The 27,656-nt window shown below is 40.4% G+C and overlaps 2 protein-coding genes across 5 annotated transcripts in view; one reads left to right on the forward strand and one right to left on the reverse strand.

Annotated features, from left to right (window-relative positions):
* Positions 1-27,656, reverse strand: part of adal (adenosine deaminase-like) — a 63,273-nt gene that overhangs the window by 31,889 nt on the left and 3,728 nt on the right. For 2 of the 4 annotated variants that reach the window (XM_067993146.1, XM_067993148.1), the window contains exons 3-10: positions 22,568-22,698; positions 19,428-19,488; positions 18,562-18,649; positions 16,215-16,296; positions 15,869-15,995; positions 15,162-15,242; positions 14,803-14,941; positions 13,510-13,610 (exon numbers count right to left, since the gene is read on the reverse strand). In XM_067993146.1, the coding sequence (XP_067849247.1) occupies positions 13,510-13,610; positions 14,803-14,941; positions 15,162-15,242; positions 15,869-15,995; positions 16,215-16,296; positions 18,562-18,649; positions 19,428-19,488; positions 22,568-22,698 (810 nt within the window). The other 2 variants (XM_067993145.1, XM_067993147.1) reach the window with 2 other exon arrangements.
* Positions 1-27,656, forward strand: part of chd1l (chromodomain helicase DNA binding protein 1-like) — a 79,049-nt gene that overhangs the window by 7,842 nt on the left and 43,551 nt on the right. Inside the window, exons 4-8 of the mRNA XM_067993143.1 lie at positions 3,813-3,924; positions 4,535-4,566; positions 7,596-7,677; positions 7,849-8,011; positions 9,476-9,631. Coding sequence (XP_067849244.1) covers positions 3,813-3,924; positions 4,535-4,566; positions 7,596-7,677; positions 7,849-8,011; positions 9,476-9,631 — 545 coding nt within the window. The remainder of the gene's footprint in view (positions 1-3,812; positions 3,925-4,534; positions 4,567-7,595; positions 7,678-7,848; positions 8,012-9,475; positions 9,632-27,656) is intronic.

Here is a 27,656-nt window from a genome sequence, read left to right on the forward strand (position 1 = left end):
GATAATTAGCTTGCCCAAGTACTTCGTATGAATGTTAACACAATGGAGGTCATTTTGACTTTGGGTGAAAGTGTAAAACGGGCGATACCGATTCAGCCATCCGATATACTTGTCTCCCGATTTTAATTTGCATTGATTTCAGTGGATATTAAAAATTGGGAGAGGTGTATATCTGGCCGCTGAATCAATATCACCCATTTTATGCTATCATCCAAAGTCAAAATTATCCCTATCCGTTTACTTAGGTCACGCAGTCATCCATTACTGCTTAGTCCTTCATCTGTAATTCGATGAAAGGTGTATTATTTGTCCAGTAAAGTATTCTTGTGTGTTTACAACCATTGTCGAGTGCCAGTCTTTTACAACCAACTTTTCCCATTACATGCTTCTTTATTGCATTGTTAAAAGTGACAGCTTAACCAGATGAGAGTTCCGTCTTTTGGTAATGCACACAAATCCTGGCATCATGTAATATCTCAACACTAAAGATTTCCAACGCTAAATAGATTTGGTTGTGAAAACCTCCATTACAAACCTTAGGTTATGATTTTCCAACATTATGTCCGTCTTGTAGATATCGCTATATCAAGCTTATCACTCAGTTTGTCTCACTGAAAAACACCAGAAAGGCCCTATGCTCTGGCAATCCCCCCCATAATCTTTCTGCCTCTCCATCTTGCTCTCTTCCTTTTCAACCAAGCTTTTGGTCACCTGACCTAATATCTCCTTCGTTGGCTCGCCGTTCATTTTGTCCTTGTGCCTTTGTGAAGTACATTGGGATATATATTTTTTTTCTATGTTAAAGATGCTATAGTAAATGGAAGTTGTTGGGCTCGATTTTCGCACCCCCGAGCGGGTGCATTCGTGACCGGGGGGCTGCGAAAATTGGGGATTCCCGGGGCGGGTCCGGAGCCCGGCTCCAACCCGGCCATTTCCGGGTTCCCCAGTGATGCGCTGACATGCGCGCGCAGCCCCTGCATGTGGGACTCCCGCCAGCAATTAAAGCCGGCGGGATGCCACTTGAAGTAATTAACCAGGTACTTCAGGTCGTTTACAGACCTGATTGACCTGATATTTTAGGAGGAGTGGGATTTTTAGATCAACTGGGACTGTTTCCCGCACTGGGGGAAACACTCCCAGTTGAAATGGACGTGTTGCAGCCATCAGCCTGTGGCAGCTGCAAAGGTCCATTTGTCAGGTGGGGGGGGAGACCCTCACTCATTGCAGGAGGCCACTCTGTCACTTTGGACAAAGTTTGGCCTCCACCACCCTCCTCCTAACAATAAAATTCACAAACTTGCACACTTACCCCGGTGTCCAGACACATTTACCTACCTTGCGGACCCCCTCAAATGTACATCTTCTGGATGGGGGCCACCGTAGCTGCAGTCATGACCTCCTCGGAGGATGAACAGCATCAGCAGCCTCGCCGTCCACCTCTGACACGTGGAGCTCCATAACACAGTGCTGTGACACATCCACCTGCACAGCAGGAGGGAGGGCAAAGGCAGAGAGAGATGCGTCGCAGGGGGCACTACCCTCGCCACAGGGTCTACAGACCGAGGCTCAGCTTCCTGGACCTCTCTGAGCAGCAGTGCACACGGAGGCTCAGAGTCACTCGACATGTAGTCGTGGACATCTACAGCCTCCTTCATGCCGAGCTGCTCCTGGCTGGCCCGAGTACCATGTTCTTACCTGTCTCTGTCAAAGTCACCACTGCCTTCAACAACTTCTCCTCCGCATCCTTCCAGGGTGCCACTGGGGACATCGCCGGCATCTCTCAGTCATTTGCACAAAAGAGCCCTGCAAATACACCTGTACCCACTCTGCAGTGACACAATGGGTGGCATCAGTTGTGGGTCTTCATAGTGATCCTCAGGAAAGGGCATTATTGCACAAACCAGACAAGATTCGCAAAGACGTGGCAGTAGTGGTGACAATATAATATGTAATGTGAGTTGATCAGAAATTAAATATAAGTAAAAACCATGACAAACCCTCAAACACCCTTGTGCATCCCCTTCATGCTCACGACACGTTTGCCTTACGCTTCCTACTGCACATATGTGATGCATGCCCTGTGGCTTCAGCACAGGTAGTGGCAGGTTGGGTGAGGCTGACCGTGAAAGAGATGCATGAGAGTGTGAGTATGAGATAGAGCCATGAGATTGTATGAGGATTGGGTTGAGTGGTACTGGTGGGAGAGTACTGGCGGGATGAGTAAGTGCAGGTAAGATGAGGATGAGCTTTGAGTGGGTGTGAGGAGTGACGTAATAGAGTAGTGTTGGTAGCGTAGAAGATGTGGGGTGGGGGCGGTGATGTGGCAGATGGAATGTAGGGGAATGAGTAAGTGTACTCACTTTGGCTGACCTACTTAGGTCATTGAAGCGCCTCCTGCACTGTATGCAGGTGCGCGATATGTTGTTGGTGCAGGTGACCTCCTCTACCACCTCGAGCCAGGCCTTCTTGGTGGCAGAGGAGGTCACCTGCACCACCGACATATCGCGCACCTGCATACAGTGAAGGAGGCGCTTCAATTACTTAAGTAGGTCAGCTGAAGTGAGTCCACCTCGAGCCAGGCCTTCTTGGTGGCAGAGGCAGACCACTTCCTCCCGCCCGTCGGGGGGAATATCTCTGTCCTCCCCCTCCTCCTCACCCCATCCAATAAGACCTGGAGTGAGGCATCATTAAACCTGGGAGCAGCCTTCCCCCTGGGCTGCTCCATGCTGTAATTTTTCCTATTTTCTGCAGCATTAGTTAGTGGAGGACTACCCCTTTAAATAGGGCTTCTCCAGCTGACAGCCTATGCTGCGCATGCGCAGTCCGCCCGCTGCGCAGCTTTCCAGCGCGAAACCTGGAAGCAAAGGTAAGTACCTTCAATCAAGCTGCAATCGCGTGCGGAGCACCCCGGTTTCACTGGGCGTGTTACCCACGCGCCCAGTCGACCCCCTGCTGCCAACCCGCCGCGCTCCTAATGTCGGGCCCGTTGTATTTGATTGTATAAATGACCCTATACTGAATGAATGTAAACATTCTGTGGTGGAAAAAAGAGCATTCATCAAAATGGTCTATCCTTCAGTCAGCCCACATCTATAATTTTGGCTTAGTCTACGTGGTTCTTAAAATCGTGCTTCTGTATACTCTGAGAGGACAGTGTTATGCAACTGTGATGAGCACCAGCACACACTGTGATGGAGTAGCAAAGTTGCAGGTTTGATTTCTTTACACTTTACTTAATTCCTGGTCTGGGCTGAGCACAGAGTTGCGAGGTAGAGTGTCTCCTACATGGGGAAGGAAAATTGGATGGTTTGTCCTGCCTGGGTGGCAACTTGTGCTTCCTAGCATCTGAAGGAGACATTGGCAAAGGTCTGGGTGCAGTTTGCATTCTCAGCAAGAGATCTGAGCCTAGGCAAATGCAAGGTAAGAAGACAAGGTGATCATTTAGAACAGTCCTCTGCATATCTCTGATTTACATTGTTTGTACAGGCTCTTGTATATTTTTCAATTTCTTCCACTCCCTCCAGCCAAGACATCATGAACCATACCATGAGTGAGAAGGTAAATAGGTGACTTGCTTCTAGGCCTTTATTAATGCAGCTCTTGATTCAGGAACTCAAAGCTGCAGGAGGGCAGCTATGTTAATTAATTTGTTTCTTCTTCCTTTCTCATTGATGTGACTTAAATGAGCAACTGGCCATACAGTGTGCCACACACACACAAACCTGCATCTTCATGTTGGAGCTCCAGTGTACTGTACCAACACACCACTCTTATACAAGTCAATATAAATATATAGTATTTTTATTCTGCAGGTTTGCTCCAGGACTTTCATTAGTTGTGTACACAGGAGACAAAGATACAAGACTGGCTTTGCAACAAGACCTGAAAAATCGCAATTTCCATGTACTTCTCACCACTTATGAGGTATTAAGGATGACCAGCATCGGTTTGTATATAGAATCTAACAATTATTGGTTCCATTTGTTAGTAAAATTGCAATATGGTCACTACTACATTGATATTGTAATGTCTTCACATCACAAGTAAGACATGAGTACATTCAAACCTTTAACCTGTTATGTTATCTCTCAATATTGGATGTACCTGGGCTAAGCGTTCTTTTTGTCCGTACATTGTTTAATTCATTCTTTTGACTCAAAACCACAAGATATTAACCGTCTCTTTTGTGGAATTTTGTTGGGGAGGAAGGGAGTATTTGTCTTTTTTAATTAGGTATAGGTATTAAATAAATGAGCTAATCTATATAATTTTAGAACAGAAAGTGGATATTCCAAGGCTGCAAAATATCCTGTGCTTCAGCTTGAAGTATCTTTGTGATAGGAAAATATTGATTCAAAAATATAGGTTCTCACTTAATGACTTGTCAAAAGTTTAATGCCTGATGGTCACAATATGCATTTCAGTAAATAGGCTGAACTTTTGTCCATGGCCTTGATGCATACTTGCTGCTTTCTAGATTAGATGCAAAAATGCCTAATAAAGTAATAAACTTTTTATTTGTTGTTTGGTTTAGATTTGCCTGAAAGATGCTTCTTTTTTGAGTGGGTGAGTTACTCTACAACTTAGTTAATACACGTTAATACTTGTTTATTAGATGAAATAGTATCAAAGTAAAACAAAAGATCTTGGAATTGTGCTGAACATTACATTTATCCATGCACTTAGCATTTCCATTTGTGCTTGTTGAGTGAAGATATTGTGAGAAATGGATCTGGTACTGTTCCAGAAAAATTTCCAAAAGTGATTTAATAATAGACTGGTTCGCTGCTTCTATTAGAGTACAGTCTTCATCATTCACCTCTGCAACATCCCATCCTAAATTGACTTTTTATATCTCATTGCATTACTTTAAATTAGATTTTTTTTTGTTATCTACATACTCTGTAACTCACTGAACTAAATGGATGAACAAAAAAATCAGATGTGGAATAAGGAGGAAGAACTATTTCTACAAATCCTGTAGAAGCTTATTGGCATTAATATAGGAGCCTGCAAAAACATATTCAAAAGATGGCCAGAAGTGCAAAGAGAGTCATGGAGGGGGGGTGGCATAGCTGCGGATGCAAAACATAATTAAGCAATTTTCAGTACTTTGTAAGTAAGAGGGTAGTCAGAGAAGAGGTGAGAACCATAAAAGATGTAAGTCGGGCTGAAAAAGAATGCATGTAAGAAAGTTAATATTTTTACGATTACTTCCTCCAAGTAGAGTTAATGGGCCAGAATTTATTGTAGCCGGTGAACGAACCGCACCTGCCGTTTGTTAGACTTGCCCTTGCCCGTTTAATTTCCATGAGACTTTGCACTGGAAGTTGATGTAAATGGGAAATGGAAATGGTGCTGCACCCTCTACAGGGCATCTGGGATCTGTGCGAACAGGGTTAGCCACTGTGTATCTCCTTAACCAATCAAACTGAAGGATTGTGAAATGAACAGCACAGAGTCTGAACCAGGAAACGTAAGCTAGAATAGTGAATTCAATGTCAAATCATTGAATAAGAAAAATAAAGAGAGGGAAAGAAATATTGGATTAAGAAAGAAAAGAAGAGACAGAAAGAAAAAGTAAAAAAAGTAATGATTTTTAAAAAAAATCTCCAACAATAATTAAAAGCTGAAGGAATGAGACTCCACACTTGTAATAGTTAATTTTCAGTGCTAGAGTGGTTGACTCAGTAATTAACACTTGTCACGCCCTTAAAAAGGGTACTTAGACTGAAATGGACAAGCCCTAACTTTCTGTGGCGAGTTTAGTTCGTATCTGCCATGCAAATACAGGAACTTCACGCCGTTCAATGCATTTGAATGGCGAGTCAGACAACGAGATGATGTTTTCACAAAGCCAGCGGCGGAGCGGCGCATCTCTGACAGCAACTCCTGGATTTCCGCTTTTAATCTCGCATCTACCCTCGCCTGAAGTTGCTGTGCGATTTGCGCATAAATAAGTGAGCGCCTTAAGCCTCACTATTATCTTCACAGTAAATTCTGGCCCATTGTCTTTACTATAAATGATACGGTCGTCCTTTACAGACTGAAAGGGCTCAAAATAAACAAACACCCAGATATTATTTATCCCAGTGTAAACAAAGGCGGAGATTAGTGAGCAATTGATAGTGATTATGAGGGAATCAGTAAACACTGGGAAGGTCCAAGTAAACTGCAAATGGGCTAATAAGGATGCCAAAAGCAGAAACAGGCAACTAAAGACTAGTCCTCACACAAAGTGTGATCAATATATGGAATGCACATCCATGTAGAGTAGTGGAGAGGAAAACCCTTGAATCATTGAAGAAAAAACTAGTTGCTCCAATGGGAGAAGTGTAGGGTCTTCTGGATAGATGGATGAACTAAGATGGATCAAATGGCCTTCTGTATTTATCTTGTGAAATGTAGACCTGAAACATGGCAGCTAAAATCAAAAAAAGCTTAACGAAGTTTAGAAAAAATGCAGTGCCTGCAGAAATGTGTTGGAAATGAGCTAATATCAGCTTGAATGCAGAATAATAGGGGTTGTTGAAGAGATGGGAGAAAACAACTCTCCTTAAGAATATTCTGTAAGTACAAACATTGAAACCAAAGTGAAAAATCAAGGGAAAATTTATTTGAAAACCTAACATGTTTTTAAGGCAATTTTTAAAAAAACTATTTATTTATTATCTGGTGGCCGGCTAACATACAGAAAGTGGTACGTAAAGATATAATCAAAGCTGAATGACTCCTTCAGATGACATGCTGGAGAGAGAAACACTCAGGCCAAACTAAACACTATCTTCATGTGGAGCTCCTGCGCAAAGCCACAATTTGTATAACTGTCCAAACTTTCAAAATGTTGTGAAATTGCAAGAATAGACAAGTCTGTTGTGTTTCTTTCAAATTTGAGAATTTATCAGAACAAATATAAGAACATAAGAAACAGGAGCAGGAGTAGGCCAATCGGCCCCTCGAGCCTGCTCCGCCATTCAATAAGATCATGGCTGATCTGATCCTAACCTCAAATCTAAATTCATGTCCAATTTCCTGCCCGCTCCCCGTAACCCCTAATTCCCTTTACTTCTAGGAAACTGTCTATTTCTGTTTTAAATTTATTTAATGATGTCGCTTCCACAGCTTCCTGGGGCAGCAAATTCCACAGACCTACTACCCTCTGAGTGAAGAAGTTTCTCCTCATCTCAGTATTGAAAGAGCAGCCCCTTATTTTAAGATTATGCCCCCTAGTTCTAGTTTCACCCATCCTTGGGAACATCCTTACCGCATCCACTCGATCAAGCCCCTCCACAATCTTATATGTTTCAATAAGATCGCCTCTCATTCTTCTGAACTCCAATGAGTAGAGTCCCAATCTACTCAACCTCTCCTCATATGTCCGCCCCCTCATCCCCGGGATTAACCGAGTGAACCTTCTTTGTACTGCCTCGAGAGCAAGTATGTCTTTTCTTAAGTATGGACACCAAAACTGTATGCAGTATTCCAGGTGCGGTCTCACCAATACCTTATCAGTTCAAATTACAGTTAGTTTTCTTCCAGTCTTCAACTGAGCTAAAATGTTTGCATCAGATAAATAATGTTGCATTGTATTCCAGATTTAGTTGGAGTGTACTGATTGTGGATGAGGCTCACAGGTTGAAGAACCAGAACTCTCTACTGCATAAGGCTCTGAAAACAGTAAGACATTTTCCACACTTTCCATAAAAGTGTCCTATACTGTGTGTTTGTTGAGGATATCACAACTTGGTTTCTATAATTTTTGAAATGTGCATTATGTATTGAAGTTGCAGCATCAAAACAATTTAATGGAAATGTACTTATCAATGATTAATGATTGTTCATTGGTAGTTTTCAGTACGATTTACACTGCTGTTAACTGGAACACCAGCACAGAACAATCTTCACGAACTCTATTCACTGCTGAGCTTTGTGGAACCAAAGGTGTTCTCAGCAGATCAAGTGGATGAATTTGTTAAATATTACAGCAATGTGGAGGAGAATGCAGAACAAGGTAAGCACTCAGTTTTCCAGTGGTAAGTTCTTTAGTTTCACCATATAGGAATACCAATTTTGTCTAATTCTATCCCAAGTTAATTTTCTCACTTTTTGGGTCATGCATCAATTGCACTGAGTGACCAGCTCTGCAATCTGCTCCTAGCTCTCTAATGCTGCCGATCCAGCTGTTAAGAGCAGTCTGCTGATAACTGTTTAGTGCCCCCGACACTGATACAGCTGAAATCGGAAGCTTAATGGTGTCATATCGTGTGATATGGCAAGTAAGACCATGTTTTAAATTAAATTGACAATAGTGTCTGATCATTATGGGATTTTTAATGTTACTGATGGCCCCAGGATTGTTATCTAGAACTAGGAAGGATGCTGATCTACATTATTGCAGTGAGACTTCTTATTATATGTACCCATTATTTATGTCAGTTGAGCGGCTGTGTCCTGGCATTGAGACCAGACATAGGGGGCCTCCAGCAGGCCAGTAGCAAGATGAGAAAATTGAGATTTATCTTATTGGTTAGGAGAATTAGTGATTTTAAAAAAAAATTATTCATGGGATGTGGGCGTCGCTGGCAAGGCCAACATTTATTACCCATCCCTAATTGCCCTTGAGAAAGTGATGAGCTGTCTTCTTGAACCGCTGCAGTCTGTGCGATGAAGATTCTCCCACAGTGCTCTTAGGTAGGGAGTTCCAGGATTTTGACCCAGCGATGATGAAGGAACAGCGATATATTTCCAAGTCAGGATGGTGTGTGACTTGAAGGGAACGTGCAGGTGGTGGTGTTCCCATGTGCCTGCTGCCCTTGTCCTTCTAGGCGGTAGAGGTTGCGGGTTTGGGAGGTGCTGTCGAAGAAGCTTTGGCAAGTTGCTGCAGTACATCTTATAGATGATACACACTGCAGCCATGGTGGTGAAGGGAGTGAATGTTTAAGGTGGTGGGTGGGGTGCAATCAAGCGGGCTGCTTTGTCCTGGATGGTGTCGAGCTTCTTGAGTGTTGTTGGAGCTATACTCATTCAGGCAAGTGGAGAGTATTCCATCACACTCATAACTTGTGCCTTGTAGGCAACATAACCAGCTGTGGGTAGAGCTCTAATCCCAGCTTCAACTATCAGTGATTGTCTGACTGGTTCCAATTTCAATCAATAGCCCATTTTCCTCCTCAATCTTGTAGTCACGCAGCCAGAACAACAGAAAGTTACTCCTTTACCTTATATTTTAAAAGTGGGAGTTTAGTTGAATCTTTTTATATGTATTTGAAACTGGATCATAAAAAACATACTGCCAAGGCATCAGGTTGCAGAGGAGAAATTAATCAAATGTAAGTGATAATGCTGCAAAGTAATTGTAAGGATCATGTATTTGATTTAAATTACAACTCTGAAGATTAGGGTATTGACTGTGTTATATCAAGAGCAATATTTATTATCTTTATTTTGATGGCACCATGCTTCTCCCTCTCCCCAGCTAAAGAACTGCACAGTCTGATGCAACCATTCCTCCTGAGAAGAATCAAGGCTGATGTTGCTGCTGAGCTACCTAAAAAGATGGACGTTGTCTTGTATCATGGGATGTCTGTACTGCAGAAAAAGTACTATAAAGCCATTCTGATGAAGGACTTGGGTAAGTACTAAATATCTATTTTATAAACCAGCAGTTTTTTTTTAAACTGCAGAAGTAGTAGTATTAGTCTACTATCTATCTGTAGCCAGGTGCTTGTCACACAAACACTTATCAAAATGCTTGATCAGATTTTTGTCAAACTTCACAACTCATGACTTTCAAATACATCAGAAACCTGTACCTCATGCTTGTGTGTGTATATATATATATATATATATATATACACACACTGATCCACATTAGATCTGTTTAAACAATCCTTTGCAAGGATCTACAATGCAAAGAAAATCAAAGCAAAGGCACCTATCCAGGCTCTTGATTGCTGTAAAACATTTAAATTCAGGCCTTTTTGATGTACAATTAGGTTTTACCAGATTCACCAGTATGAAAACCACCATTGATTCCCTTGGTTGTACTACCTCTGGTGTATTTCTGATAGTGCATTAAATGAAAAAAATGGAATATCTTGTCCACGATTTCTTATTTTTTAATTTAAATTGTAAAACATTATACTTAAAATAGAAGTTAGGCATTCAATTAAAAGCCATTCTATTGGGTTCGATATGAAAGGCCTACAGCAACCTTTTGAAGGGATAAGATATCCTTAATAAGTGAATATTTTGATTGATTTTTTTTTAATGGTTGAGTTTTGCATTCAAGGAGGTTGCTAATGCGTCAATGGTAATTTGAACCAGCTATCAATTGCAAATTTGAAATGGCCTAAACAGAGACAGGCTATCATTTTCATACCTTTCTGCTTCTGGATTGTTGAAATAGATTACCTCTCTGACTCTCAGATTGATCATCAAAACAGGTTCTGTTTTTCAAAGGATTTTTAAGAGTATAGAAATGCAGCAGATTTCAGGTACAAGTATTTTGGTTTTGTCTGGCAGTGAAGCATGGGGACAGAACACTGCTCCATAGACAATGTGCCTGAGCCAATAAAGGTCCTCCAAAGACAATAGTTTACTTGTTTGCTTAGGAATGTGTGCTGTTTCTTTCTGAAAATTATTTTTATTTCCAGGTTTGTAAGGAAGCTTTCAAAGGATTTTATTTAGCTGGTTTGTCTATTTAACCATGACCTAGTTCCAGACAACTTTTGTTTTGGACCCATTTCAATATCTTACTTTCACTTCTTGCTGCTATAAATAACTGTGAATAAACCTCTTTATTAGTTTAATTTGTTACAAAAAGTGTCTCGTGTGGCTTCTGAAGTGATGTAATGGAATTCCTCCGTACCAACAATAAAAGGATTTACTGTTCAGCCAGAGCATGCTATTCCAAATTACATCACACATAAAGTCAGTTTTCGTTCATAGACAGCACCGCTACTGTCAGCTCATTATTCAAGAGTTACAAACAATGTTGTTGGGGGTTGTTACTGTAAAGATGATAGTGGTATATCTAGAGGAAGGCAAAGAATGTGATGCACCTTCAGGCGCAGATAGAATCCATCTGTGCTTAGATTGACAATCATGAAATGTACTTGTCACCAACCTCCACAGCGGAGAAAGCACACAGAGAATATTGGTGTTGTTTGAAGATATTCAGATTAGATACAGTTGCATTTTTGTGTCTGAGAGGAAAATTTCCCAAGTAGCTGATTGGTTTACATTGAATCTTAAAAGTGAAAAAAATTGTGTTACACAAAATAGCTTTTTTTTTTCATTATTGCGCATTTACATGGAGTTTGTAAAACTGTTCCCATGGAGGATAGGCAGAAACACACGCTGTGTTTTTTTTTGATTTTGAGGGACCTATTGCATCCAACAAAACACAACATCTGTATCAGTGATGCGGAAGACAAATAGGCTGACTGCTCATGTGGGAGAATCACTTATGTAGTACTCAGAAGTACAAATATTACTGCTTTGCTTTCATTGTTTCTAATGAAATATGTTCTAGGAATAATCACCAGCTCCAGGAAAATGGGGCCAAGAGCTTTGTCCATTTCACATGATCGTTTGTTAGACTTGGTTAAATAGTCCTGGTTTCAGGTCATTCCATCGTCTTTTCAAGTCAGATTTTACACTCTCTGGAGCGAAGATGTGGTTAATACTCTGGTAAGAGAGCTCCCATATCTGAGCTTTAGAAAGGTTAAATGTTGTCTCTGCTATCTGATACTCCTGGGACAGGTTGCTATCAAAAACACCTTTGCCATCAGTCTGGGAAGGAGAAGAAAATGATCAGCAACAATTAGTTTTACAAATGTAAAAAATAACAGACATTTGGCTGATTTGATAAAAGTAGCATCTACTTAAATGACTCATTTTGTTAGCTCTTCATTTTTTATTAGAACAGATCAGTATAAGTGCATTTGTTTTCAATTTTGCTTTCTGTTACGATCCACAACAGCACAATAAACTGTACTGAATATAATAAGTACTGCAGATGAGTTGAAAATGGATGTTTAATGGAGAGGGAGGCCAGATTTACAAGGAGCAATTAAGGGAGTACTTACAGTAAGCATTTGTTTCAACAATGATATTGAACCTTCAACAAGCAAATCCTGCCCATTTAATACCTTGCTCATGTAGTCCCTAGTGTAAATGTTTGGAACTGTATTAAAATGCAACTTTCAAATATGAAACAGCAGTTTTTCAGCCTACCAGATTTCTGCTGACACATATACTAATCATTACAACCCCCAAACAGTAGTCATTTACCATCACATCACCCAAATATAATGCTTCCATGCAAAAGATTCCCAGCCAAAATATTTTCACACAAAATCAGTTGAGCTGGGGAGTTCTCTGTGTCCTAGCCAATATTTATCGCTCAACCGATATCACTAAAACAAATTATCTGGTCGTTATCTCATTACTATTTCTGGGACCTTGCTGTGCGCATAATGGAGGCCCCATTTCCCTGTATTACAATAATGACTATACTCCAAAAGTTGTCCAGGTCATCGGAAGAATTCCCTGCTGTGCTTCAAAAATGTCATGGGATCTTTAACATCTACATAAAAAGGCAGATGGGTGGCATCTCTGACAGTTAGCTCTCAGTACTTCACTGGAATGTCAGTCTAGATGATGAGATGGAGTGGAACTTGAACCCCCTACAACAGGGTTGCCAACCCTCCCAGCTGGTCCTGAAGTCTCCTGGAATTAAAGATTAATCTTCCTGACACTCATGCGAGCAAACCGGGAGAAAAATTATAAGGGAATTATCTTCCATGTTTCGCTTTGGCCGGACTCTCAACAAACAGCAGGCAAAAACGCATCCAGGATGCAATGCAATCCTGGTGGATGCGTGCTATAACTGGTAAAACCACTTGTTTAATTGAGCGGTTTCTGGAGCACAGAGGATTATGGGTATTGTAGCCACCGTTATTGACCGATTGCCGTGAGGAGTTTTGTGTTGGGCAACCAATGGCACGAGCGCGGGGGTGGGGTGGTTGGAGGTGAGAGGTCATGTGATGAAACATTCCCAGAATATGGTCCAACCGGAGTTGGCAACCCAACCCCACAACCTTCTGACTTCAGTAACAAGAGTGCTACCAACTGAGCCAAGCTGACACCCATGAGACGAGGTTAGGATAATTAACTGTAGGCTATAGGTGTTTCCTTGTGTAATTTCAATCAACAATACTTTTCTGATTAGAGAATTGAAGAACAGAGAACAGCAAGGCACTCTTGCAGATCTATTAATCCAGAATTATCAGTAGTTTTGTGCTGTGAGCTTACATTAGTAGGAACTGAATTGAAACTGCCCAAACATTTCTGTGAGGACCAGTAAAGCCATCATGGTGAGAACATGTTCATTCCATTGCGCTAATCCACCCAGTCCTTTGCAAAAGCTAAATGTCTAAATTACTTTTACATTTCAGTAGTTTTATCACTATTAGTAGCAGAAAAACAAGTAATTGAACTTACACAAACCACACAGGAGTGCCCACGATTGTACCAGTATTGGAAATGGTGTTGGTCATATGAAGAGACAGTCTGACCTTTGACATTTGATGTCATGCAAAGCTCTGGAAAATAGAAGATATAAATTGGTCAGAACAATTCACAACTTTTTCTTCCTTTATTCTAATTGTATGTAGTACTTACAACATTTTTGAAGAAAAATATTTCACCCCTTAGAAGGTTCACATAGGGTTTTAAGACATTTTCTCCCATTTCAGTTTCTCTCTTTCAGACTTTTCAGTGCAGTACTGAGAGAGTGCTGCACTGTTGGAGGTGCCATCTTTCAGGTGAGACATTAAACCAAGCTCCATCTGCCTTCTCAGGTGGACATAAAAGATCCCATGGGACTATTCAAAGAAGGGTAGAGGAGTTCTCACTATATCCTGACCAATATTTATCCATCATCAAACATCACAAATAGTTTATCTCATTACTGTTTGTGGGACCTTGCTGTGTGCAAACTGGCTGCCTTGTTTTCCTACATTACAACAGTGATTAAACCTCAAAAGTACTTAATTGGTTGTAAAGCACTTTAGGGGATATCCTGAGGTTGTGAAAGGCACTATATAAATGTAATGATGTGGAGATGCCGGTGATGGACTGGGGTTGACAATTGTAAACAATTTTACAACACCAAGTTATAGTCCAGCAATTTTATTTTAAATTCACAAGCTTTCGGAGGCTTCCTCCTTCCTCAGGTGAATGTTGTGGAAATGAAATCCTCGGGAAAAAAAAGATTTTTTTTTCTCTCGGATTTCATTTCCACAACATTCACCTGAGGAAGGAGGAAGCCTCCGAAAGCTTGTGAATTTAAAATAAAATTGCTGGACTATAACTTGGTGTTGTAAAATTGTTTACAAATATAAATGTAAGTTATTTCTTTCTCTTTTGGTTTTCTTTCCCTCCCCTAATTATCACATGAGTACAAAGATTGGGTTCCATGTCTCTGTCAATGCAACTTTGAAATGATCCAGGATGATTCACCCTAGAATTTTTTTTTCCTCTCATTTCCTCCCAGAGAAGAACTTTCCCTAATAGATTAATTGACACCAGGAAATCATAATTTGAAGTATCGCAAGTGCAGAATGACACCGTACATTCTGTGACACACAATACTGCAACACCAATATAACATGTCACAAGGTTTCCTGAAAAAGAATTTTTACAATTGTTTTTCCTCATCAAGCTATATTCAGGATAACAATATGGAATCGGTAAAACTTTTTCATATCTATATAAAAAATCACATGTCATTACCGATGGGTATTTGATTTTTGCTAATAGTGTCAACCAGGTATTCTGAACCTCCAACTTCTGGGTGAAGGAATGTACCGTGGCCAATCCTGTCTGGAGGAAGACGAAGAAACATTTCCAATTCTTCATTTTGATGGGGGATCTTAATGAAGATGATAATAGTTTTATGTTAATACTTTTCAAGTCATATTTGACATTCTTTGTGCATCTATGATGAGCAACATTTTAAAAAAAACCCTTAGGTATGATTGGTCAAGTCTACAATATTAATTCAACGATAATATGCATAAATGCAGTCATAGATTAGAATACACCCATAATAGGTATAACCGAGTATTTCTCCAAATTTACAAACTCCTTACCTCAGCCATGTGCACAGCAAGCTTAAGACCTATATTTCTAGCTGCATGAAGTGGGGCAATAAAATTCTTAGCATGTCCGACCTTAAAGGATAAACAAAAACTGGTGATATGACTTATACTGTTCCACTGAAACCAATGCATCACTGTAAGATAAACAGTCTCTGAGACACCCACATTTCGTGTGAGACTTGAGTTTTCTGCAGTTTATTCCAGGCAAGATCATTTATTCATATATATCCACTAATCTGATATTAGGCCTCTCCAAATATTGATTGATAATCACATTGTACATTTTTTATTAATTTCAAAATCATTCTTCATACAACTGTACAATTTGTGGACTCTTAAATGTATATCTTAACAAATGTACAGTGTTGTACAACATTCATACACACTTAAAATACAACTGTACAAAAAAGTTACTCTAATCGTTTATCGACCGTGTAAAGTTTAAGTAACCAGAATATTATTCATAAAAGATACTTCATTACTAAACTCTGCTGCATGTATATATGTAACTATTCCTTAAGTCTGACAACTTATACTTGAATATAGACAGTTTACGGCACCAGTTGTCTCTAATGTCTGTAAATCAATGTAAATAAATGAAAGTAGAAAGAACCCAGGAATATGATTGAATACGATAATATATTGCACCCTGCAGTTCTGAATTAGGGTTGATTTAGCTAATTAGAAACATTACTCACCGCAGGATCCCCACTTAGATCCAGGCCAACTACCAGCCCGTCAGTGGATGTAAAGAATTCTTCTGCAAGTTTTACAGTTTCCATAGCAACAGTAGGCCCACCTCTTCTATCTATGGATAACAGAAATCTAAAGAAATCAAAATTAATAGTGCTAAGTTTTATTATTTTTCTCGCATTTTTGAGATGATCAATTAAAAAGAAAGAAATAACTTGCATTTATATAGTGCCTCTGATAACATTAGGACATCCAAGAGTGTTTCACAGCCAATTAAGTACTTCTGAAGTGTTGTCATTGTTGCAAGATAGGGAAATGCAGCAGCATATAATAGTAAAAAAGTTCACATACCGTACATCTATGTCCACATTCTCTTGTTTGCATTGTTTTATAGCTTCAAGTATAGACTCGACGTAGGACCTCTTAGTCATTCCTGTATGAAAAAATAAAATGCTAATAGCATTAACAAGTTGACTTAAGTTATGCAAGATCAATCAATGATGGTAAGACAATATGCTCACAGACAGTAATTTATTCAAAATTGAGTACTTGCAACCAAGTAAGTTTAGTTGGGCAAACTGTCTCTCAAGTTACAATTCTTGAGCTCAATCTTCCCAGAACGAATGCGAATTTGCATTACTTTAAACTGTCTTATATACCCTGCTTGTTTACAAGTTTTTAATGAAAATTACCTTTTTTGGCATGCCTAACATGACATGATCACATCTTGGTCACATGTAACCTGATTTGCATTTCTAAGCTATGGTGTACATGATACAATGGTCCTATTGACATGGGTGAAGTTGATTCAACCTTCAATAATCCTTTTTTCCACTTTCGTAAATAAGTTCCCCTTATTTTTTCTTTCTGGAGGTCTCCAGATCACTCTTTAATTGTTCACGAGGTTAGTAACAGGCAGTACCATGTATAGATGTTTTCAAGGTTCAGAGTAAGATGGGATCTGCCTTTCCTCGCAAGGGCACCAGAATGACGATTCAGGTAGAATACTCTTCAGTACATTTGTATACTGTTTCTTTATTTTACTGGAGTCAGCATTTTACATTTTAACCCTTTTCACCCATAAAACCTAACAATAGGCCAATAAAAAGAGTTCAGTTTTCCACTGGCTTGCTCCCAATATATAACCCTCACTGCTACCTCGTAACTGCTGCACTGTCTCCTTCAACTTGGACAGCCCAAGTTGCAGAGTTCCCCACAGTTACTATCTCACAGTAGAAAAACTGTCAGAAGCAGCACTGCCCTGCAGAGGCATACTTATAGTACCAGTACCTGAGAACCAGAAAAACACCCTTTGGAGTTTAATCATAGCACTTATTTATAAAATGCATTATTACACTGAATCCACCAACTCTGTTGCCAGGATATGATGATCAGAACAGAGGCTAGGACGATAGCTGAGAATGCTCAAATGTAGTTATCCAGGCAAATATCCTTATGTGCTATGATTAGACAATTGTTTGAATTTTATTCAATATGCTGTCAATATTGGCCATTCTTTAAGAGCAAAAGAAGAACTGGTTTCAGAAATATTATTGTGAGAACTAAAACGTGGAAACAAAAAGGGAGATTGGCCTCGAATTAAGTCCAATTTGTACAGGATACAGAAATTTCCATGGAAGAACTACCATCATGCATGCTATATAATATATTTGCAGAAGAAATTAAATATGGGGTAATAGATGGGAAACATGTATAAAGTAGCAATTCAACTGATGGTATAAACTACAAGAGTGGTTTACAAACATCAGTAGAATTTCAGTTACTATTGTAACTTCAGCGTCATATTTGTTGTTTGTTATAATAGATATACACATACAAACATGCTTTATGTTTTATTTAACCATTTTCAGCAGTGTGACATAGCTGAAAGGGTGATGTATAGGCATAATTTGGATCAATGCAAAATGGTTAAGTTTCTGTTAACAAATTATGTGTTGTAATTCAGATGTGTAAGAACCTGAAGGGCACGTCAGGAAGAGATATAAGATCAAATGTGAGAGATAGTCTCTTGCTACTTTGACTTCACACCCACTGCAGCATAACTGTATTGCAGTGCATAGTCAATTTTTTAAAAAGAACTTCCTGAGAATTTTTTAAACTTCAATTTTAATATTTTTATTAGCAGACAACCAACAGTTGGCTGTCTCCTAAAATTAAAATTTACTTGGGATTCTATTGTTGAGATTCAAGTATTCTTCATGTGTGCAAGCATGCATGCATAGAATTACATTATCCATGGGCAGACAGCAATACAGGAGCTGACATTGTGGGGTAGATTTTCAACTTGCTATCAGGGCATTGTGGATCGGCCACTCGTTATAGAAATTACAGAATTTTTGTTTCTATTGATTTTAATGGAAATGATAATCGGGTGGTTTCCATAACAGGCCACCTTTCCACAGCGCCAGTTTTACGCCCATGCAGCAAATTAAAAATCTGCCCCAATAACTATGTTGAACAATCCTTTGTGGCTCTATACGAGTGCTAGTCTTTGAGTGGTACCTTCATGATAACAGTGCCTAAAAATTATGGTGTGTAGAAGTTGAAGATATATGCATCATCTTAGTAGTATTATCACAGGGCTTTTTTTCCTACCAAAATAAAGGGAAATATAGTATAGATTCTAATAATTGGCCTCTTCTAATTTTAAAGTATTCATATAATCTTGTAATAATACCTGTACTGTTCTCCTCCCGTGGTGTGCTCCGCAGCTCAAGATATTTCACTCCATCAGCTGCAAATTCTTTAATCACCTCTTTCGTCACCTGAAAGGAAAATATACACATCATAATATAAACGTACATCCTTGGGGTAATGCTGCATGCGCTCACCACCTCAGTAACTTCTTTCCAGGACTGCAACTGGGTGTGTTTTGGCACCATGGTGCCATCTTTTGGGAAGAGGACATGCCTCCTCCCCCGCACCTGCACCACCAGTACCCCCACCGCATCGTCACTGCAGTGTGGAGCTTTTGCTCTCAACATTCTGCAAATGCTGCAAGCAAGTGGAGAAACAGCAGAATTTACATTTCTGAGGGCTACAGTTGAAAAATCACACAACTGAACAACAGAACTTACATTTACGAAGTCCACTGAAACAATAAAAATTGCTGCAAAATCGCTTCCAGTCAGCAGGCAACACTTTTGTGAGGGTGACTGTACACATCTCTTTAAGAGGTGGATTCACCTTTTAAATAGTGGAGGTCTGAGGTGGAAATCCCACTTCCCAATTGGACGGGATGCCTGTCAGCAATCTCAACGTGTGGGCAGCCCAGCAACAGCATGCAAATAGGGCCCAGCTGACTAAATCGTCCGAGCCTTCCGGACACGTGATTGGGCAGCCGGAACTATGCACCGCACAGAGGCTGCCTCAGCAGCACTCCAAGGGAAAATCTACCCCGATGATTCAAAAAGATAATTATTTAATGTTTGGTAGCCTGAACTAGGAAAACCAATATTTACCATCAAAAATCTAATTTGGAACGTCTTTCAGTTCACTTTTTTAAAAAAGTGAAAATGTTAGCAAAAAACTGCAATTATTTACCATGAAAATGTGCTCAACACTGTCAGTTAGTTGATGAATTACTTTAAACATCTCAAAGCATCTGTAAAACAAAAAACATAATGTAACTTTAAAAAAAGGCAAACTTTGGCAATTAATTTTTTCAGCATAAGAACTTAAGATATAGGAGCAGGAGTAGGCCATATGGCCCCTTGAGCCTGCTCCACCATTCAATAAGATCATGGCTGATCTTCTACCTCAACTCCACTTTCCTGCCCTATCCCCATATCCCTTGATTCCCTTAGTGCCCAAAAATCTATCTATCTCAGTCTTGAATATACTCAACGACTGAGTATCCACAGCCCTCAGGGGTAGAGAATTCCAAAGATTCACAACCCTCTGAGTGAAGACATTTTTCCTCATCTCGGTCATAAATGGCTAAACCCTTAACTTGAGACTATGACCCCTGGCTCTAGACTCTCCAATCTAGGGAAACAGCCTCTCAGAGGACTTGACAGGGTAGATGCTAAGAATTTTGTGTGTTTCAATGAGATCACCTCTTATTCTTCTAAACTCCAGACAATATTGGCCCATTCCACTCAATCTCTCCTCATAGGACAACCTTCTCATCCCAGGAATCAATCTAGTGAACCTTCGTTGCACCCCCTCTAAGGCAAGTATGTCCTTCCTTAGGAAAGGAGTCAAAAACTCTATACAGTATTCTAGGTGTGGTCTCACCGGAGCCCTATATAATTGCAGCAAGACCTCCTTACTCTTATACTCCAACTCCCTTGCAGTAAAGGCTAACATCTCATTCGCCTTCCCAATTGCTTGCTGTACCTGCATGTTAACTTTCTGTGATTCGTATACAAGTTCATCCAAATCCCTCTGACTACCAACATTTCTTAGTCTCTCACCTTTTAAAAAATATTCTGCTTTTCTATTCTCACAAGTGGATAATTTCACATTTCCCCACATTATACTGCATATGCCACCTTCTTGCCCACTCACTTAACCTGTCTATATCCCTTTACAGGCTCTTTGTCTCCTCCTCACAGCTTGCTTTCCCATCTAGCTTTGTATCATCAGCAAACGTGGATACATTACACTCGGTCCCCTCATCAAAGTCATTAATATGGATTGTAAACAGCTGAGGCCCAAGTACTGATCCTTGCAGCACCCCACAAATTACAACCTGCCAACCCGAAAATGACCCATTTACTCCTGCTCTCTGTTTTCTGTCCGTTAACCAATCCTCAATCCATGCTAATAAATTACCCTCAATCCCATCTTGTGTAATAACCTCTTGTGTGGCACCTTATCGAATGCCTTTTGAAAATCCAAATATACTACATTCACTTGTTCCCCTTTATCTACCCTGCTAGTTACACCTTCAAAAACCTCTAATAGATTTGTCAAACATGATTTCTCTTTCATAAAACCGTGTTGACTTTGCTTCTTTTCATTTTACTCATGGGGTGCATTTACCCTACAAGTTTAGTGTCAGTGTGAAGCAGTTTCTGCTTCATATCAACATTAAACTTGTGTAGTAGAGTTAAGATTTGATCTGACCCGGAACTGATGTCAGGTGGGACCCAATTTTAAGCTGCACTTACACCAGGACTAGATAAGTGTGAAGCAAGTGCTTCACATCAATGCAACAGTTGAAGATTTGTGAATACTTAACCTCAACATTGTCATTTTCTTTGGCATTTACCTAAACTTAATGCATTCAGTATTTACTAAGGAAACATATAAGTATACTGAACACAAATTTAAATATTCTTACTAATTTGGATACTTTGCATGTTATCTAATAAAAATTAGATGTGGGGTAGAGGAGCAAAGGGATCTAGGGGTACAGATATAAATATAAAAGTAGTGACACTTGATAAGGCCATAAAAAAGGCAAACCAAGCACTACGGTTCATTTCTAGAGGGACAGAATTGAAAAGCAGAGAAGTTGTGTAGAAGCTTGGTTAGACCACACAGAGTACTGTGCATACTTCTGGTCTCCATATTATAAACAGGATATAGAGGCATTTGGAGAAGGTGCAAAAAAGATTCACAAGGATGATAACAGAACTGAGGATACACTTATCAGGAAAGGCTGAGGCTCTTTTTTTCCCGGAAAAGAGAAGGCCAAGGGGTGACCTGATACAGGTCTTTAAGATCAAGAAAAGGTATGATAGGGTAGACGTAGAGAAAATGTTTGTACTTATGGGAAAGTCCAAAACTAGAGGTCATAAATATAAGATAGTCACTAATAAATCCAATAGGGAATTCAAGAGAAACTTCTTTAACCAAAGAGTGGTAAGAATGTGGAACATGCTACCACAAGGAGCAGTTGATGCAAATAGCATTGATACATTTAAGGAGAAGCTAGATAAGCACATGAAGGAGAAAGGAATAGAAGGGTATGCTGGTCGGGTTAGATGAAGAGGGGTGGGAGGGGGCTCGGGTGGAGCATAACTGCTGGCATAGACCATTTGTGCCAAAAGGCCTGTTTCTGTGCTGTAGACTCGATGTAAAATAGGTATTTTTAGTGTAAAAGTAAATTGTAAAGATGCTTAATATACTGCATTTGACACATGTTTCTTTATAGTGAGTTCCCAATCATAACTAAGTCATTAAGGAGAGGCATGCAATAGAAGTGAAATATTTCCCTACAGGGATGGAATGAAAATCTGAGGACGAGTCAACCTGGGTGTTCTCTTGCACCCCCCCCAGTAGCTGGCTATAGAGCAGTATTGGTACAAGCATAGTGGCATGTGATATAAAAAGAAGCTTCCTTTGCTGACTTAGTGGATAAATACAATGTGTAATATGGTACTGAGCAATATAGATCAGGAAGGTACCATGATACCAATGCCCAGTTGTCTGTTGGGATATTAGCTATTGGCAACGTAAAGACCAATATTGCCCCACTAACAAATATAGCAAATACTATTAAGAAAAATGTTAGTAAAACATAAAGAGACACATAATTTTACCTAAAAAAGCCTTTAAGCGGCCACTGACAAAACTATGCAAATTTGTACTTCAACATCATTCTTATTGTGTTTGGCTTATTTAACGACCACCTCAATATATTATCAAGTTTGGCTAATTCTTCTGTAAGTAAATTAGCTTAAGTTGTTAAAGCTCATTATGATCTTAAGCCCATTGATAGAGATGCATACTCTTCCAAGGTCCTTTTTTGGCCTTTTCTGATCATGGTCATGTTATGCTGAATGTTGAGGTGTGGTTTCTGCAGTATCAGCTTCTCCATTATAGTGCTGCTGATGGAGGCGTTCAGATGAGCATGAAGTTCCTAAAGGAGAAAAACAGAATGCTAGTACTTCTTTTTGCAACGTTTGCTGAGCTTACACACCATGAAACATCACAGTCCCGTTCTAGCATAGCTCTTGACACGAAACAGCATTTCACATTAAAAATTTTATTTATTCAATAAATAGGAAACAACTCTCAAAAGGTCAGATATTTGCTCCTTATTATTAACATTTAAAACAGCTGGTGTCCTCCACTTTTCTCTTATTTTGTAGGAACTTGAAGGTGTACGGCATTGTGCCATGCTTGAATACAGTTCCAAGGGCACTAGCAACAAAAAAAATAATAATCAAAAGTGGAGAGAAGAGGAGAAACAAGGATATTGTAACTAATTGATTTTTGAAGTTAGTCCTAATGGTGAGACATGCTTTTTAAATAACCCCGTTCTAAACAAAAATGTCAGCCATTTTCCATTTAAGTTAACTTCAAAGCCTAATTTTGTTCCATTTATGGCCCGTTATGTGCCATTCTATTTTGCTTCCACACAATGAATACTTAAGATCTGCAATACATTACTGTGCAATGGAAGCACTGAAAACAAAATATTTTTATTTACACAAACTTGATTATGCTCAGTGGTAAATTATTTTGTATATTATCTCATCTGACTTGTAGACAATGTACTAAATTTATGGAGGGATCTCCTTTCTGTTGCTCATTAGATGTGGAGCAGTATTGCTTTTTGGGGGGGGGGGGGAAAAGGGTGGAGAAATGGGTAATGGGGAAGTTTCCGTATTGTCAAGCTAGGAGCAGGATGGGATGGTATGCAGCCACATCAGATCTTGCACAAAGGGTATAGCACGGGAGCTCAATGGGAGAGTGCGTGGGTAGACAGTGGAAACAAATGACGTCATTTGGGGTGGGAGCATCAAAAATGACGTTACAGAATTTTTTTTCCTGATTGGCCATTTTTGACCAATTAGAAATAATACTATGGTCTCAAATCACAAATAGCCAAAATTTAACACCAATCAAAAAGTTCCTGCATGGACTTGGAATAGTCATGAAACATGTATTATATAAATGTAAAGAATCTTACAACACCAGGTTATAGTCCAACAATTTTATTTGAAAATCACAAGCTTTCGGAGATTGTCGAAAGCTTGTAATTTTCAAATAAAATTGTTGGACTATAACCTGGTGTTGTAAGATTCTTTACATTTGTCAACCCCAGTCCATCACCGGCATCTCCACATCATGTATTATATAAATATGGATTCCAAATATGCTTTCTAACCTCCTCCCCCTTCCAGAATCAATACTCAAACCTTAATATGGGTTTTTGGGTTTTTCTATTGTCTGTACACATTGTTGAATTATTAACAAACAGAAGTGCCGTATTTCAGATGTGATCTAGTTGTTAATTAACCTTAAAAATCTGTGCTATCTACTTTCTGGTTATTATTTTTTCATTTCTATAATTATTCCACAGGTCCAAAGTAAACCTACTATGTTTACTAGTTTGATTCAGAACTAGATTATTGCAACTGATTTAATTTTCTTTTGAATGAAAAATGAGTCAGGTAATCAGTTAGAAACTTAAGCTGTAGACAGCTTTATTTGTTACAGGTGCCAACCTGTTTTTTAAAAGTACAAGGAACATTAGAATTTTAAGTAAACAGTAGGGCACCGTAACCTAATTTCACTTCTTAAAAATTAGATTTGATTTGTAATTACAGTTCGATACTTATCGGGGGATTATAAGCCATTGGTCTATCCGTTTCAGCTTCATAAGAACATAAGAAATAGGAGCAGGAGTAGGCCATCCAGCCCCTCGAGCCTGCTCTGCCATTCAACAAGATCATGGCTGATCTTCTACCTCAACACCATTTTCCTGCACTATCCCCATATCCCTTGACGCCTTTAATATCTAGAAATCTATCGATCTCTGTTTTGAATGTACTCAATGACTGAGCCTCCATAGCCCTCTGGAGTAGTGAATTCCAAAGATTCACCACCCTCTGAGTGAAGAATTTTTTCCTCATCTCAGTCCTAAATGGCCTACCCCTTATTCTGAGACTGTGACCCCTGATTCTAGACTATCTAGCCAGGGGAAACATCCTCCCTGCATCTACCCTGTCGAGCCCTGTAAGAATTTTGTATGTTTCAATGGGATCACCTCTCATTCTTCTAAACTCCAGAGAATACAGTCTTAGTCTACTCAATCTCTCCTCATACGACAATCCGGCCATCCCAGGAATCAGTCTGGTGAACCTTCGTTGCACTCCCTCTATGGCAAGTATATCCTTTCTTAGGTAAGGAGACCAAAATTGTACACAATACTCCAGGTGCGGTCTCACCAAGGCCCTATATAATTGCAGTAAGATATCTTTACTCCTCTACTCAAATCCTCTTATAATAAAGGCTAACATAACATTTGCCTTTCTAATTGTTTGCTGCACCTGCATGTTAGCTTTCAGTGACTGATGTACAAGGACACCCAGGTCCCTTTGAACATCAACATTTCCCAATCTTTCACTATTTAAAAAATACTCTGCATTTCTGTTTTTCCTACCAAAGTGGATAACTTCACATTTTCCACATTATATTCCATCTGCCATGTTCTTGCCACTCACTTAGCCTGTCTATATCCCCTTGAAGCCTCTTTGCATCCTCCTCACAACTCACATTCCCACCTAGTTTTATGTCATCAGCAAACTTGGAAATATTACATTTGGTCCCCTCATCCAAATCATTGATATAGATTGTGAATAGCTGGGGCCCAAGCACCGATCCAAAGCAGGAGTAGGCCATACTGCCCCTCGAGCCTGCGCCGCCATTCAATAAGATCATAGCTGATCTTCTATCTCATCTCTACTTTCCCGCCCAATCCCCATATCCCTTAATTCCCTTAGTGTCCAAAAATCTATTGATCTCAGCTATGGACCTGGCCTCTGCTCAGCTTCAGCAGTTAGCCACACAGACTTGTGCTCCAGAACTAGCTGCGCCTCTAGCCAACTGTTCCAGTACAGCTACAACACTGGCATCTACTCGACAATGTGGAAAATTGCCCAGGTATGTCCTGTCCACAAAAAGCAGGACAAATCCAATCCAGCCAATTACCGCCCCATCAGTCTACTCTCAATCATCAGCAAAATGATGGAAGGTGTCGTCGACAGTGCTAATAAGCGGCACTTACACACCAATAACCTGCTCACCGATACTCAGTTTGGGTTCCGCCAGGACCACTCGGCTCCAGACCTCATTACAGCCTTGGTCTAAACATGGACAAAAGAGCTGACTTCCAGTGGTGAGGTGACAGCGACTGCCCTTGACATCAAGGCAGCATTTGACCGAGTGTGGCACCAAGGAGCCCTAGTAAAATTGAAGTCAATGGGAATCAGGGGGAAAACTCTCCAGTGGCTGGGGTCATACCTAGCACAAAGGAAGATGGTAGTGGTTGTTGGTGGCCAATCATTTCAGCCCCAGGACATTGCTGCAGGAGTTCCTCAAGGCAGTGTCCTAGGCCCAACCATCTTCAGCTGCTTCATCAATGACCTTCCCTCATAAGGTCAGAAATGGGGATGTTCGCTGATGATTGCACAATGTTCAGTTCAATTCGTAACCCCTCAGATAATGAAGCAGTCCGAGCCCGCATGCAGCAAGACCTGGACAATATCCAGGCTTGGGCTCATAAGTGGCAAGTAACATTCACGCCAGACAATGACCATCTCCAACAGGAGAGAGTCTAACCACCTCCCCTTGACATTCAACGGCATTACCATCGCCGAATCCCCCACCATCAACATCCTGGGGGTCACCATTGACCAGAAACTTAACCGGACTAGCCACATGTGGCTGCAAGAGCAGGTCAGAGGCTGGGTATTCTGCGGCGAGTGACTCACCTCCTGACTCCCCAAAGCCATTCTACCATCTACAAGGCACAAGTCAGGAGTGTGATGGGATACTCTCCACTTGCCTGGATGAGTGCAGCTCCAACAACACTCAAGAAGCTCAACACCATCCAGGACAAAGCAGCCCACTTGATTGGCATCCCATCCACCACCCTAAACATTCTCTACCTTCACCACCGGTGTAGAGTGGCTGCAGTGTGTACCATCCACAGGATGCACTGCAGCAACTCGCCAAGGCTTCTTCGACAGCACCTCCCAAACCCGTGACCTCTACCACCTAGAAGGACAAAGGCAGCAGGCACATGGGAACAACACCACCTGCACGTTCTCCTCCAAGTCACACACCATCCCAACTTGGAAATATATTGCCGTTCCTTCATCGTCGCTGGGTCAAAATCCTGGAATTCCCTTCCTAACAACACTGTGGGAGAACCTTCACTGCACAGACTGCAGCGGTTCAAGGAGGCGGCTCACCACCATCTTCTCAAAGGGAATTAGGGATGGGCAATAAATGCCGGCCTCGCCAGCGACGCCCACATCCCATGAACGAATAAAAAAAAAGAAAATTAAAAGAAAACAAAAGGTAGCATCAGCGGAGCCCAAACCCTGACCCAAACAGTCAAAGAATCTGATGTGGCCTGCCCTAATGGACAGTCACTGCAGCCCAATCAATTGAGCAGGATATGGGGGTAGAACGATGACACATTGCACATCTTGCGGATGCAAAAGAGAGGAACAGCATGCAGAGAGGCTAAGCAAGAAGGAGAGACCGAGTAAATGTGGGAAATGTAAGCAAAGGAACAAAATGGCTTTGAAAAGAAGCAGGAGTAAGCAACAGGAAAAACACACTGAAAAGACAGGAGAGCATAAGGGCTTGGTAAATAAGGGAATACAAGAGGGATTGAAGAGGATGAAGCTGAGGGTCGGAGAGAAAAAGATGAGACTGAGGCGACACACGAGTCAGCATTTGAGGTCCACTTATAGACATGGTGAGGGAGCTGAGAGAGGGATGATAAGAGTATGAAAGTGGCAGAGGAGGGAGGCTAAATTGCAGAGGACTCAGTAATAGTATGGCGGAGTGCCTGAG

Source organism: Heptranchias perlo, chromosome 11 (assembly GCF_035084215.1).
Source record: "Heptranchias perlo isolate sHepPer1 chromosome 11, sHepPer1.hap1, whole genome shotgun sequence".
Lineage (NCBI taxonomy): Eukaryota > Metazoa > Chordata > Chondrichthyes > Hexanchiformes > Hexanchidae > Heptranchias > Heptranchias perlo.